Here is a 16160-nt window from a genome sequence, read left to right on the forward strand (position 1 = left end):
TTTTCTGTTTCATGCATTCCTTTCGTTGGAGTTTGTGGGAAAGGGTAACCTTTTGGGGGGGGGGACAGCGCAAGGCCCCCAACCATCTTTATCCAGCCTTGGATGAACAACAGAGTTTAACACTTTTTCTAAAGTAATGGATGGAGAAGCTGTTGAGGCTATTTTTCTGCTGAGAAATGGCGCAGAAAGGCTTTTCCTGGCACCACTACCCTGGCTTTTGACACCTGAGACGTGTGTTGTAAGGAGCCACGCTAGTTGGGGTTTTTTTGTGATTCCATTGTAGCTTTATAAAACTACGATATTTGGAACCTTAGGGTGAAGGGGGAAAGTAATATTAACAATGGTTCACGCAGAGATACCGTAGAGCTCCTTCTCCCCGCCCCACATGGAAGAGCCTTTCAGACCCGAGATTAATAATCCTGACGTGTTTGTTCAGCCTCGGTTAACAAATCTTGTCACGACAACGCCACGCCCCCTCATATCACTGGAACAATGGCGGAACTGTATCATCACTGCAGCCTGGCTGGCGGGGCCGGAGCGGGGAAAGAAAAGGATGACAGCGGGGAATTCTGCCCGGGCTCCTCGAAGCCGCGCAGGCGCGTTGCGTGTCCCCATTCGGAGCTCTTCTCAATGTTGGGGGGGGGGAGTGTGGAGAGGGGGGGGGGAGAGAGAGACACGTGACTGTCTAGTCCGAGGCCCAGTCAAGTGGAGTTAATTCCCTTCTGTGTTCAGAGGCCGCGGCATTCCAGGGCTGATTCTCCCAGGGTTTGGTTCTGCAGAGCAGCCAAAGGCGGAGCTCCCTGCGAAAGCTGCAACCCGAGCGGTGTTTCAAGCCGGAGCTCGCCCTCTCTCCCTCCCTCACACGCCACAGTTAAAGCTGCTTTTCTTTTTTTAGCCTGAAAACAAACCAGCCTCAGCAGCTCTAGGCATGGGGCAGGCAGGCAGGCGGAGGAGGGGAAAATGTTGAACAGCTGGGCAGAGTCATCATCGCTCTGGGAAGGAAGGGCGGGAAGAGAGAGCGAAGGGAGAATCTGCAGTTAGAGAAAAGCCATCCAAAGATCACCCAGGAATGTGTTTTGTGTTGCAGCGGACTTTCTCTCCCAAAATGGAGGACAGCAGCTGGGGGTGAACAGCAGACGTCCGCGCCTGGGTGAGGGGCAAAGGGGTTGCGCGGGGTTTCAGAGGCAAAGCTGACAGACGCGAAACTAGTTTCCTCCGAAAAGGGTCGCAGACCTTAAGCAAGAATACCGCCTTGCCCACTCGGCGCCAGCTAAGTCTGGGGACATGCGCGATTTGCCTTGGCTTTTCAGACGACCACCAAAAGCTGGAAAGAGCCGAGTTGTGCCAGTGTGTAACCACTCAAACATACACAGAACGGGAAACAGGCCGTCCTGGCTGATAATATGGCCCCAGAGAGCTTAGCCAGTGGCTGTTTGTGATTCTCCCCCCTCCCCCACCCGCATTTTTGTTTATACTCCTCCCATTGGTTGAACCGTCCAGCTAAAACTCCGAGGGGCTTCTGAAAAAAATCGTGGATGTCTCACCTAAAAACGAACGAGAAGAAGGGGGTTTGGAGGACTAAGAAAGCGAGTGTAACAGGCATTCTAACACTCACTCCCCCTCACACACGTGTAAAGGGCAATTCATCCCATACTATTCGCCTCGAACCAAGCCACCTTGCTACAAACACGCACAATATTTTTGCCTTCAAAAAAATGCACACCAGGGAAATGCTCTTGCCTGGAACTGTTTTCGTATTTGACTACAAACAGATGCGCCTCTCCCCACGTGCTCTTAAATGCCACCATCGCCATCCATCCTGGGCTGCAACCCTATTTCCACCCAACCGTTAATCCAGAGGTGGTTTTCTTTAAGAGACATGCAAAGAGTAATCACTGGCCTTCTTCGGCTCTTGTAACCGATATGAGGAGATATGTGGCTTTGATAGAAGTTACACGCTGTAAATGGAGAATAATGGCTCGACGCCAAGGGGGAAGCTGCGCTGCTTTCAATACTAACTTTGTAAGAGTCAGCATAACAGTGACACTCTAGTCCTCTAATGCAAATCAACAGGATGTGTCACTTTGGCACGGACAGGCCTGCCGGCGCACAATACAAGCAACCCTGTTATGAATGGATTTTTTTCCGGGGGGGTGGGGTGAGAAAGAGAAACACATCAGCAGGAAGAAAATGGCCAGAACCAGGAGAGGAGACTTGCTAACCCGCTATTAAAGCACACTGCTGCTCTCAGGAAACAACATGCCTCCTCCCCTTAAAAACAAAGAACAGGCTAATTGGAGAAGAAAACTCAAGGAGACATGCAGCTCCTCTGACACCGTTGCAGATTGGCTCTCGGTGCAAAGAGCATTAAATCCAGAAACCTGAAGCACAACGACTGGGCTTTATAGGATCTGAGTGACACTTGAGCCATATTTCCATGCAGGGCACTGCTTTGCTGTTTCCGCTTGTTGTAGCCAGAATAACTAGGACCACACCTCCTGATTCAGCACCACCACCTCAAAATTAGCCCATCCCTCTTTACTGCAGATATCTGGTGTGTTTTCCATAGCTTCTCAGCTAAGGAATTTCTGAACATTTTAAAAAATGTCTCCCCTGATAGGCATGTTCTGCCTTGTTCCGGAAAATCCCCCAGCTGCTTTAGGACATAGCAAGGAATAAGCTACTCTCGGAAAGCTGTATTTTCAAAATGTTTAGTTACCACCCCCAAGCAAAGAATTGCACTGCAGGGGAAATGAAGGAATTCCAGTAACTGACATACACACACACACACCCTTCTCCACCAAAAAGAAAAGATTATGGCTTGTCAGCAGTAGATGACTTTTTAAAAGCTTCTGCAGTGAGGATCAAAGAAAGCTGGCTCATATGCCCAGACTACCCTGTTTCTCATATTTTAAGACATACCCATAAAATAAGCCATAGCAGGATTTTAAGCATTCAAGGAATATAAGCCATACCCCGAAAATAAGACATAGTGATAGGCGCAGCAGCAATGCCGGCCGCGGCAGGAGGAGGAGGAAAAAAATAAGACATCCCTTGAAAATAAGCCATAGTGTGTTTTTTTGAGGAAAAAATAAATATAAGACATGTCTTATAATATGAGAAACACGGTAGCTGCTTAATGGGTCAGAGTAAAATGAAAGGTCACATGGCTGAAGACCTCCATACAACAAATGCCCTCTAGCTATGGTTAACTTTAATTAACTACAGTATTACAATTCACAGCAAGCTTGTTTTTCACACATGCCCACTGTCTCTTGACAGTCTCCTTGTCAACAGAAATAGGAGGGGGAGGGGGAAGGAATCAGACTACATTGAAAAAAATGAATAAAGGGGGAGAAACCCTGCAAATTAAAAAGAAGTCTCTGGGGAATATTTGGATACAATAAATCCACCATGGGGAGGGGAGGAACTTGCTATATTTCTGATGACATATTGCTGACTGATCCTAATATTTCTATGATGACTTGTCCATTTAAAAATTCTAGGATTAGGATAAACATACAGCACAATCCTATTCCTGTTTACTCAGAAAGAAGAAGCACGTATTCATGGAAGCTTACTTCCTAATAAATACCTGTATTTATTTTTACAGCCTTACATATATATTGCTCATTGGTCCCTTAAATAATTTCAATCCATATATATTCCCGTATGCTAATCACACATTTTAAAAAACTTTTTATTTTTTTAACAGAACAAAATTTAGGATTATTTTGTACATGTTTATTCCAATTTAAAAAGACTTCAGTAGGTTATGAGATTCATAGCATCAATATAATCCTTTGCAGAAAAAGTAAAAGGAAAGTTAATCTTTTTTATTAAAAAAAATTAACATAGTAGTAACCAGAGGTGAATCCTAAACAGGCAAAGAAAAACACTACAAAGAGAGGCTCAGCTCTGGTAATCTAGGTACACAGTAAAGTCCTGAACCTTAGAACTTCATTTATCACTACTGACAGGAACAGAAACCAAAACTGTAGTACTAGCAGTAACCAAATACAAACTCACAAGGCCAAGAGGGCTGTATTAAAATGTCTTTTCACATCTGTTTTTCAGTGTACCAAAAGTGCAAATGCTACTAGCTGCTGGCAACCTATGGCACAATGGACTGGGGCCCCCAAAACATTGTTGATGTTTCGGTGTGAGGATTGTTATGTACCTTTCCTCTAGTTTGCTTCACTGAAAAAAGGCAAAGTTCAGGCGAGGTTTGTTTGCATTTTCCAGCCAGTCAGAGGGGCCTGTGTGTGTTTACTCTGCCTGTTGATCTGGTCACCCAATAGGCATTCTACCAATCCAGATCTCCTGAAAATGCAAATGTTACTTTCACAAACTTAGCAAGAATGAATGCATTTGTCCATTGCCAGGAGGAATGCAGTTTCATTTACTGAAGTCAACAAAAGCTCTCCAATGGGGTGGAGGGAGAGGAAGCAACTTACATCCCCTATTGCTTACCAAACACAGATAAGAATTTATTTGATTAATAACTATTTTCAAGCTGTCAAGTTACATACAACTAAAATACATGCTACATAAATCTGGCATATCACCAATCCTCCTTGTACTTAGGTTGGTGTGTATCATCAATGCCAAAATACAGTGGAGACCTTTCCTGACCCCTTCTCTGCACAACCTAATTAGCTAGTGCCTAAAAGCTTTCTGGTTTTTATTAAGTATGATATATACATGAAAATAATAACATCCACGATCACCACTGCCATCACCCTATGTATGTTTACTCAGCAATAGTTGACTAAATTCACTGAGACTTACTCTTAGATACTGTGCATAGGACTACCATTTTAGTACTGTAATGTTATTAGATACTGTTGTGTTATTCTTTTTAATGAAAAAGGCTTGAAACCAATTCATGCTATAATCCTATACACACTTATCAGGAAGTAAGCCGCACTGCACTCAGTGGGACTGACCTCTGAGTAAACATGCATGAGAATGTAGTATTAGTATTTAATTCCATTGCATTCCTCACACAAAAGATGTCTCTTGTGGAACAGAAAATCCTTGCAGCTGGGAAGGGAAAATGAAAGGCAAGAATGGTGAATAGGAAATGCTTAGTCAGCAACTGTTCTGTCAATATTAAAAGGTGAAATGTAAGCAGGCACAGTGCCAATGGCTAGATATGTGAGATAGCCTCATTAGGTAAATCTCTAGTTGTGTATGTACAAATGACACAGAATAAAACGCAGGCTTGAAGCGGAATAGTGAGGCAATCAAAAGGGGCAACATATTTTGGCCTCCCTATTGTCCAACTACTGGGAAAAGAAAAACTTACTCAGAAACTATTAATATCAATTGAATTTATTACAATTTACTAAGCTCCAAGGCACATTACAGTGTTCTGTTAACTACAGAAATGTATAAAGGACAAACAGAGCAAGTTTTCCATGTACAGCAATTTTGCTCTAGTGTTCAAAAGCTTTCGTGCATCAATAAAGCAAAAACAAAAACAACATGAAGATCGAAAATGTTCAGGTCAATAGAAACAAACTGAAACATTTTTTTTCTTTACAAAGTTGCAAAAAAAAATCCCACCCCTATACCACTCCCACCATTTTGCAAACGAACAAAGAGAAATTAAAAACAAACAAACAAACAATAAAAGATGGAAAGTAAAAGTAAAAGACTAACACTCTGGGCTTTTAAAACATAAGCTGTCACCATTTTTGTAGCATTTTTTTAGGCATCAACACTGGCCTTGGCAAAAAGAAAAGTTTTTTTTTCAATTTTCTTATTTTAGAGAAGTGCATACATTTACAAAAATACACACCAGCAGCAGGTAATTGCTAAGGGCTATTTAACTGTGTACCTAGCCAACACACTGCCAAAGAAATGAGAAACAGGTATTATGTGGTAACCAAACAATATTATATTCTGTTTTAACAAAAACAAAACGAAAAAAGAACAGCTCTATCCTTCAAATGAAGAAGGGTACATACCTTTGTTTCAAAATATAGAAACATACGACGAAAATAAGGTCTATACATAAGACTAAACTTTTTGCAGTATTGTCCCGCGGGTTGTTTCTCAATATTCACAATTCTCCATCTTCAGGCGTCTGAAGGGAGTCGCCTTGGCTGTTTGGATTGTTTTGTTTTTTAAGGGTCTCTCTCCTTTTTCACTTTCACGTCCCCCGCTAAAATGGTCGCGATCTCGCCCTGCATAAATGCCCAAGGCACGTTGGAACCGACTAAGGGGCATTTCTCGCCGCTGGGACAATAGACTTCGCCCGTGGCCCCCTGCGCCTTGATGCTCTCCCGGGAACACGGGAAGCAGAACTTGTGGCTGGGCACCGAGGGGCACTGCACGAAGTGCGTGTCCTCCAAGCGTTCGTGGCAGATGGTGCAGCACAGGGGTCCGCTGTTGGCCATGGGCGAGTCGGGAATGTTTTGCGGGTGCACTTGGTCCATGCCCGGGTGGGCGCTGGGCGGCGGGGGAGCCACCTGCAGGTTCATGTCCCCGTTGCGCGACGCCAGGCTGCGGCGCTGGCCGGGCACCGAGGCGGGCGACACGGGGCTGCTGCTGTTCCTCCGCGTCGACGTGGTCGAGTGCACCGAGCTGCCGTCTTTGGGCGAGTGCGCGTTGCCCAGCGTGTCGGCCACCGACATGAGCGCCGCCATGGGCGACTGGCCGTTCTGCGGGGCCGACTCGGGCGGGGTGGTCCGGTTGGAGTGAGGGCCCAGCGGCGGAGGGGGCGGCGGCGGAGGCACCCCGCCGAAGCCCCCCGCCGACATGGTGAGCTTGAGCGCCTCGCTCTGGCTGGCCATCCACTGCTGCCGCTGCTGCTCCTCGCTCAGCTTCAGGCCGCCTTCCGAAGCAGAGTCCGAAGGCTCCGGAGAGGCCTTCCTCTTGCGCAGGCCGCCTCCGCCTCCGCCTCCCGCTCCGGGCCCGCGGCTGGAGGCTGGCCCGCCCGCCCCGCCGCCGGAGGAAGAGGAGGAGGAGGTGGGGGTCCTGGGCAGGCTAACGAGGGCGGTGGGCAGGATCGGGCACGAGGCGTCGAGGTAGGGCTGCGGCAACATGTCAGCGCCCACCATCTCCTTGAAGAAGCGCACGGATTCGGGCAGCAGGTCGCCCAGCAGACGCCAGTCTCCGGAGCCGTGCTTCTTCTCGTACTCAAGGTACTTAAAGCCCGACGACAGGCCGCGGCCGAAGTCCTTCATGCAGTCCTGGTACATCTGCTTGGCCACGCCCGAGGCGGAGGAGAAGACTGTGCCCGAGCCGCTGGGGTACTCGATGAAGAGCTTCAGCTCGTAGTCCAGGCCGGGCTTGGACACGGCGTCGAAGGCGAAGACGCGGCCCAGCAGCGCGTGGTCCTTCTTGAAGCGCACCTCGTAGGGCGTGCAGCCGGCCAGCGTCAGCAGCGTGTCGCGCACCAGCTTGGGCTTGCTGGCCCACTCCTCGGCGCGGTTGCGGAGGCTCTCGCTCAGCTCGGCCAGCGCCTCGGCGTTGCGCTGCTTCTCCTTCAGCTCCCGCTCCTGGTCGCCACTGCTCGACACCGAGCCGGGGCGCTTCCCGCACGGGTCGCCCGAGGAGGACGTCGAGGACGACGAAGAAGACGAGGACGACGACGAAGAAGCCGGAGGGCCCCGCGGAGGAGGCAGAGCCACCCCGGACGAGGCCGGCCCGTTGAGCAGCGTCTGCGGCAGCAGGTTGGGTGGCACGTTGAGCTGGGCGCCGCCGCCGCCTCCTGGAGGGAGGCCGCTCACCAATCCGCCGTGTGCCGCTCGCCGCGACGACGACGACGAAGACGATGACGAGGAGTTGGGGCTCTGGCGGTTCAGCTCTGGCGGCCCGTCGTCTGGCGCTTTGGGGAAGCCGTTGGGGCCGCCCAGGCCGTTGGGCATGCGGCCTCCGTGGCTGCCCGGTGGCGGCGGCGGCGGGTACTCGAAGCGGTTGCGCGGCTCGCTCAGTCCGTAGCGCTCCAGGCCCGACGGCGCTTTCGAGGAGGCAGCATCCACATGGTTCATCTGCTGCTGCTGCACGGCAGCTGCTGCTGCTGCTGCTGCCGCCGCCGCCGCTTCCTTGGCCGACAGCGCCACGGCTTTGACGCCCACGGGCGGCGGCGGCCCCGGCGATCGCCCGTCCTGGAAACAGCCGTGCGCCCGCTTGAGCTGCCGCGCGGTCTCGATGACGAACTCAATGCGGTCGGCGCCCTCGTAGTTGACGCAGCCCCGGCACACGGGCTCGCTGAAGTCCCAGATCATGGCCCACGGCATGCGCGGCAGGTCGCACAGGTAGCACGACTGCCGCCGGGACGACGACACCTGCGCCGCCGACATGGCTGCTGGAGGACGAGGAGGGTGGCTTCGGTCTCTGTCCGGTGCGCGGGCGCTGCCTCAGCCGCTAACCTGCTCCGGCCACCCTGCGCTGGGGGTGGAACCGGCTCCCGCTTTCCCGCTCTTTGGAAGGGGCGGGGGGCAGCGAGCGAGAGGCGGGGGGGGGACCTTCCCTGCTTGCTCCGTTCCTTCCTTCTCGCCTTCCTTTTACCTGGCCTGGCGGGAAGCGCTTCCGAGTCTCCTCGAGCGAGGGGCGTGAGGCGCGGGGAGGGGTTGGCTCCCCCTCCCTCCCTCCCGCCTTCCTTCCTCCCTCCAGCAGCTGCTTCTACCGCTTCTTCGGTGTCTAAGCTGTTCCTGCTGCTGCTGCTGCTGCTGCTCCTCCTCTTCTTCTTTCGCGCTGTTGGCGGCGTGGAGGAAAGGGGTGGGCGAGAAGAGACGTCGCCGAGAAGGGAAGCTGAGCGCGGGGCGGGGGCACAGGACAAGCGGAGCTCCGCTACCTGCTGCTGCTGCTGACCCGAGCGCGGCGGCCGCTTCCTCTCACGGCAGCGCGGCAAGGTGGGTGGAGGAGGTTTTTGGGGAAGGAAGGAAGGACGGGTGGGCAGAGTGGGGTAGGAACGAAGGGCCCCCAGAGCGAGCGCCTCGGCGGTCTGGCGGTGGCGGGGCGCTGTTTTGGCAGGCGGGCGGGCGCGCGCGCCTCAGGTTGGCGGCGGCGGCGGCATCCTCGCGAGTAGCAGCGGCGGCGGCGCCGCCAGCTCCTCCATTCACATCCTCGAGCGCCGCTCGGAATTCGAATCGAGGGGGAAGCTGGAGTGTCACTCTGGGCTGCCGCTGCCGCCGCTGCCGCGAGTTCCAAGTGCGGATCTGCCCCTCCTCCTGGCGCGGCGCTCCATTGGCCTCTCGCTCGCTCCGCTCCCGCGCTCCCCTCCCCCCAGCTCGGATGCCACCTGGGTGGGGCGTTCACGTCACCGCCGCTCGCTCGCCCCCCCCCTTTAGCCTTTGCAGTTCCCCTTTCGTAGCACTCGCTGGCTGGCTGGGCAGCTCCCTCCCGCGTCTTCTCCCCTCCCGCCCCGCACTTCCTCTGTGTCTACGGACAGGGAGCCCACTTTTTGCGTGGAAATTGCGCATGCTCGGCACCCTGCCCATTCCCTCCCTCCTCCCCGTGTGTGTACAACCGCTGAAGCGAGGCGAGATGCCCCTTGGAAACCAAGGAAACACTCACACACACGCACACCGAAGGCTATGTTTGGAAAATTAAACACTGACTCTTCCCCCTCCTCCGCCCTGCTCTTCTTCCCGTCTCCTTCAAGGCAACTTCCCCCAAAGGAAAAACGCGGCCAGGAAAGCACATGGAGGAGAATACGATTGCGCCTCCCTGGCTGAGTTTTCTTGCCTGCACGAACGTGTAGTGTTGTGGGGGTGGTGGGTTTTTTTTTTTTTTTGGTGATGTGGTTTTGCCCTGTTTTGTTTTCCTTTCAGCTCTGGGCGGCGCTAAGTGCTCCTTCAAGGCTCTGGCAACGGCACAATTCGCTGCTGTCAAAATGGAAGGCGAATATGTAGGAGGATTTGGAGACATTTCCTTTGGTACCCTGAGGCTGCTCTGCCTTGTTTATAACTTACATGAGGAGTGAGCTTGCTTGCTCCCTTACTAGGGATAGAGCATCATTTTCAAAAAGTATTCAGTCGGAATGTTTCTCCCTCTTTGGATCTTCTTGTAATCACACACACACACACTTTTTGCCAGTGCTGCAGCCACCTATTATTAAGGCTGTGCTCTCTAATGCAGCTCCGTTTCAAGGAGATGTTTTCCTGAGTGCAGAACATCCGTGAGATCTATCTGTAAAATCAGGAAGGCAGGGAGCATTGTGTGCCCATTTTCCTGCCTTCCACAGTCTGGGATTGCAAGGAACTGGAAGGCTCTCCACTGGGCCAAAGCAGGTGAGCGTCTCTCTGATGCTACTTCTCCCTCACCCACCCACCCCCACCGCAAAGACCTAAGATACTGGGCCGCCCTTTTGCTTTGAAGTTCCCACCCTTGCTGACTCTGCATACCCAAGCCCCTTTCCCTCAAGTAAGGCAAAGGGGTGACTGTGACCCCGGCTTCCACTCCCCGCAGCTCGCCGCTTTCCATGCCTGCAGAGCCTGGAGCTGCTCTCCACACGCCCCAAAGAACAATTCTCCCAAAGAACAATCCTCGTAAACTTTCCCTGCCAGGACTCGGGTTGCAAAGAGGCTTGCCTGCCAGGCGTCCCTGGGCAGGCTGCGATCCGTGTTGAGTCACCCACTCGCACTCCTGCCTTTGCAGAGTAATGAGCTGCCTGGGGGTGAGTCAACATTCCTCGGGGAGAAGAAAGGGTGCTATCCGCGGAGAAACCGTAGGATATTATGAGCTGGGTTGGGATGGCTAACCCTTGCCTTGGAATAATATTTACTTAGCTCTTTGCTGAGGGGGGAAGAGAGGTGGGGAAAGAAACACTGAAAGAGCCTTTGTTTTTATTCAAAGTGCTCATGCATGCATAGGGCCACGCCCTTCTGCTTCATCTCAATCCAGAATCATGAGGGCAACCTGCTTCTGGGTTTACAAGTGTCACCAAGGAGGACCAGAACACACATTCATTCCTCAGTTTCATTAAGCTTTCAGTCACCAATCCCTGTGTGTATCTCAAGGATTCACCAATCCTCATTTGGGATCTTGAGGAAATGGCCTGCTAAAATTAGCACCACTGTCTATTACATGCTTGCAGTCAAGATTTAGGCTGCAGTCCTATATAAGTCCCTGGAAGAAAGTCCCATTGAACTTAATGGGCATTGCTTCCAAGGTGATGTATAAAGGGGCTGCGTTGTTATAGCGTGATTCTTTTCACATTTACTCATGAATAAACCCCACTGTGTTTAAAGGGACTTACTCACTTACCAATAGTAAGTCCCATGGGACTGCAGGGGACTCGCTTCTGAATAAAAGATGCATAGGATTGCATGGTCATCTCGAGTTTCAACCCTCCAATGTTGGTCCTGCAACCTAAACCGCTAACTCAAAGGTCAACCATTTAACGTGGGTGAGCATCCAGTGATGGAAGCTGTGGGATAGACACTAGGCGCCAGCGCTTCTCCATCCAGATGCCTTCCAAAGTAAAGGCTTTATTTTGGGAACATCACCACTATAGCCCGTTTCATTCCCTTCTGGGTACCATTGCCATCTCAATAAGTTGCATGGCCTTTAATACTGCAGTATGGGAAAGGCAAAAAGTAGGCCCAGCCATGGAAAAATCTGCTAGAGGGGGAAGTAGGCAACAGGAAGACAGGATGAAATCAGCTGGAATAGAGATTGGGTCATTGTAACGTGTCACTGACATGGTCATCATGGCAAAATCCTCGCAGAGGTCTTCCCCAAGAGCCTTTTCTAGCCTTTTACAAGGCTGGAATCTCCTTTGGGCTTTGTATTTAAGGGCCTGGTTTCTAATGCACATCTCAGAATTCTGTCAAACGCAGTGGGAATCACTTGACACAAGGTCAGAATCAGTGTGTTCTAAAGAAAGTGGATGAAAGCATTGTTTTGGACCACCGACAAAGTGTTTCCAAGGCTGCCTTTTTGCCACCACAGTGGAGTGGGATCTTCTGGACTGAAGGAATTCTGCCTGGATTCTCCGAGCGTGACCTTGGACAAGAGTCCAGGGAGCGTCTGGCCGCCTTTCACTGGATTGTCCAAGAAAAGCTTAACATCCAGGGTGCCAGCCAGCCAGCCTCTCAGCCCAGCTGGATGGAAGCAAAACTGGACCTGCGCCAGCTGAGTCCTGTTCTCAAGTCAGACGAAATTGGTTTCTGCCTGAAGGACTTCGGTGTGGTTGCAGGTTTCCTGCTGCGCTTTCCCTTTCCTTTGACCTGTGGGCTCTCTGTCCATTGATATTTCTGTGTAGAGGCTCAGTGGGACCATGAGGGAAAGATACCTAACTGTGGTTCCGGCCTGAGACTTCCTCTTTCTGCTTGGCAGTTCTTGGAAGGGACCACTCTTCTGCCGCAGCACTCTCTTGCTTGCCATAGCTGCCAAGTTATCCCTTTTTTACAGGGATTTCCCCTTATGCTGAATAGGCTTCCTCGCGAGAAAAGTGAAATCTTGGCAGCTATGTTGCTTGCCTTTCTGATTTCCATTGCCAGACGGCTTCATGGTGAGGCACCCTCTGGATTAAAAGCACCCTGACCCCTCACTTGCCAAGTAGAGCCCCTGGGGGAGGGGGTAACCCTTACCTCCCTGGTAGTATATCAGGTTGCTTGGCTCCCCAGTGCAGCATGAGCAAAGCCCAAGTCGAAATCCAGCATACCTTCATGAGGCCAACCAAAAAGGCTACAAAACAGCAAGCAAGCTTTCCAGTTCTCCACAACTCTTCAACAGGCCAAGCAAAGTGTGAAGCAGGAGGGAGAAAAAGTTGGCTTGGTTTTGAAGCCATAAAGTCTGCGTTCATATCAATTAGGAGTGGCGGAAGAATATCAGAATAGTTTCAGATAAGCACTTTCAACTGGGTGACTTAAGAGAGTGGGGCTGTATTTCATTGTGAGAGGGCAAAATTGCCTTCCCATGTACTTGAAGGTGCCTACAGTATTTGTTTTTACTCAATGACTTATCAAGCTTGATTTCCAACTTTGGGAGCATGCTGCCGGCACCTACACTGGAGACCCTCTATCTTCCTTGGCAATACCCCCCTATTTGGGGGGGGTGCTTTGGAAATAATGGTGATGATGGAATGAGAATGCCCTTGAACATGTACAAAGCATTTGTTCACCAAAGTGCAGTGTCACATCCATCATTAATACATATTTGGGTTAAGGGGAGATGCTTCCAGGTCACAGGTAGTGCGTCTTGTTGGAGGGCTTAAGTCTCTTCACCTCGCTGCTTTTTTTAAAAAAAAAAACCGTGCCCCCACACCAGGCAGAGCAAACCTTCGAACCTTCTGAAGGGGGAGGAGCTGGCACAAAGCAAGCACAGCTGGTGTAACAGGCAAAAAAGAAACCAACAAAAAAGCGAGGCCACACCTCTCCACGCCACCTTTCTTTACAGGAGGAGGGTTGTGGAAGTGGGGAGGGGTTATCGGTTTACCAGCAACTACCTGGCGTGCTATGGTCCATGGGGTCACGAAGAGTCGGACACGACTAAACGACTAAACAACAACCACCACCGAAGATTAAAGAGGAAAAACGAAGGAGCTGCGGTCACGTCTGCTTAAGAGGAGTCTTTCTGCGTCCTCTAGCCGCTGCTGGCACTGTAGCAGTGTCCGGCCTCTAGGATGTGCACGTTTTAAAGGGAAAAAGGAAAGCCCTCCGTTCCCGGGTCTTTATCATGGGCTAAGGCGGGGGGGCAGCACCCCCCCCAAAAAAACAATCAAGTAAAAGAAATTACCTAACAAACTGACCAATTGCGTCGCAGATGACTCGGTTTGGCCCCGCCCCCAACGTAAAGCCTGTCCTGCTTATAACATAAATCATGGCTACGCTCATGTTGCTTATTTAGCACTTGTGTAATCTGGGGATTTAAATAAATAAATGAAATTAATAGTTATTAACAATGGGGCCACGCACCTGCCCGAATGGGTTTATAACACACAAAGAAAATCGAGGTGTGGGGGTGGGATTAAAGGAGAATAGAGTGGGGGTAGAGGATGAACAGGGGGAGAGAGGAGCGAACGAGCTAAGGCAGCAGGAGGAGCGGACTACATAGCGATTCAGCCCTTTGAGTCTCGGGTTTAGGGCTCCAGCTCGCCCGCAGACCCCACGTCGCCTGGCCGGAGAAGATCCAGCTTTGCAGGAATCGATCATCTCTAGAAAGCAAACTGCCCCCGCCAGCTCTTTCCCCACGGTGGAGGAAGGGGGACTCCTTACGAGCCTCTCCAAAGCTCCCGTTCATTCCCGCGTTGGTTAGCAGCAACTAACGGGAATATGACGATCACGGATGAAATATGGATCTGGGAGGGGATGGAAGAGTGCGCGGGCGGCGGGAGGTGGTGGTTGTTTTGGCGAGGTTGAGTTGTCTGCTTCAACCCAAACCAGCTGCCACCTTTCCAAAGCAATTAGTGACTCGAGGAAGTAGAAAGCACAATACAGTACTCCATTAAGGAGTCATAAAACAAATGCACTTCAGTATTAAATGCGTCTTAAGGAAAATATTTTAAAAAAAGGGGAGGAGGGGAAAACAGGACGGCTGTCTTTGCTCGGTATATTGGCTCCAGATTCTCCGCATCGTCGTAAATTTCAGAGCGAAAAGATGCTCTCCACCCTGTTGTTCCTTATGAACACACCCACACCCAGGTTTCACATCTTTTCCTGGCTGCAGAGATCATTACGCCGTAGAGCAGAGGCTCTCTGTTGGCTGTCTCCAAAAAAGGTGTATTTCCATCTAATGGGGTCTTTTAAAACAAATCTCCCCCAGCCAACCCTATCCCGCTCTCGAAATCTATAGCCAAGCCAGGTGAGTGTATGCATCTGACAACTGAGGTTAGAACTAAGGAAACATAGTCCACAAAACGCCGCGCCATCATCGGGGGTGTTAGTCTTGAATCTTGATGCTACCATCCTGCCTTGTTTTGCTGTAACAGACGGACACCTCTCCCTATGTGGAAACTAATGATAATAATAAACCCACACCCACGCCAGATCCTGGGGGGGGGGGGTGTCGCACAGCCCTTTCGATGGAGACAAATACTGTAGGTAGAGGGCAATTTCCGTGCAAGCCTATGGCTGTAAATAGAGACCCTCTGCCAAAGCAGCTGGTTTTGTTTTTCAAGCTAGGCGCGGGGAGGGTGGAGAAAAGAGGAGAGTATGTCGTGGAGGGCCAGGGAAATGTGTTCCTGAATTCCACAAATGCTTAGGAGTAGGAACCAGTTCCAGATTGGTGTCAGAAGAAAAGTTCTCCCCTCCGCTGCCAGGAGGTGTCTGTCAAAACACCCGAGTTATCCGCATAACAATTATGACGCCATTCTGTGTTTTTAAAATTTCGTTTCATCAGAGGTGTTCCCTGTAAACTGCACAGACGGTGTTTTGTATCGCTTAAAAAAAAAAGATAACCGCTCAAGTATTGGGTCCCTTTCAGATTTTAAACTTCTCTTTTTAAAATGGTCTTCATGTTCTCTTTTCTGTTTAAGTGGCTCCGATGCTTTCCTCCCTTTGTTCCCTTCGCTCAGGTGACGTTTTCTTTACCTTCACAAGTTTTTTTAAAAAAAACAAAAAAACCCAAGACTTATTTATTCCCTTCCCCGACACCCACCTCTCCCCTTTAAACCTTATGCATTATTGCCGCTTTAAAAAAAAATACAAGAAAGGCCTCAGCAGTTGCTTTCGTTTTCTACACCTCGTACCAGCTGATGCCGGATACTGACACTGCCACTCATTTAATAGCGCCAAAGAAATGGCACAAATGATGAACAAATTAGGATTCTCCCTCAACACACACATCTCTCATTGTTAGCTCTGTGCCGCAGGACCCCTTAGGACAGCCTTCCTTAACCTGGTGCCCCCAGGGGATTATAGGAGATGTAGCCCAACAATCTGTGGAGCACCCATGAGCACGGTTACTGCTACTCTCATTATTAGGATTTCAAACATGACATTCAACTTCACGACAACTCTGTGGAGTGGAGCCGGTCATTCACGGGCCAGTGTGACCGAGCTGGTTAAAAATACTAATAGGCAGCGTGGATTTGTCTCAGATGTTAGATTTCGGAGCGAGACATAACGATCTTTTGGGCGTTCTACTCCTAACCATATTTCCTTTGAAGCCAGTCCTAGTGGGCTGCTTTGCTTTTTTAAAACATGCAATCACCTGTCAAGCAGCAAGCAAGCACGCTTAAGGTGGCAGGCTCATTTTCG

General features: G+C 50.6%; 1 protein-coding gene across 1 annotated transcript; it reads right to left on the reverse strand.

Annotated features, from left to right (window-relative positions):
• Positions 1–3682: 3682 nt before the first annotated feature.
• On the reverse strand, positions 3683–9581 carry IRF2BPL (interferon regulatory factor 2 binding protein like). The gene has a single exon (XM_035108114.3). The coding sequence runs from the start codon at positions 8313–8315 to the stop codon at positions 6135–6137; it is 2181 nt and encodes a 726-aa protein (XP_034964005.1). The 5' UTR covers positions 8316–9581; the 3' UTR covers positions 3683–6134.
• Positions 9582–16160: the final 6579 nt, after the last annotated feature.

The sequence above is a fragment of the Zootoca vivipara genome, chromosome 1 (genome assembly GCF_965207765.1).
Source record: "Zootoca vivipara chromosome 1, rZooViv2.hap1.1, whole genome shotgun sequence".
In the NCBI taxonomy this organism is placed as follows: domain Eukaryota; kingdom Metazoa; phylum Chordata; class Lepidosauria; order Squamata; family Lacertidae; genus Zootoca; species Zootoca vivipara.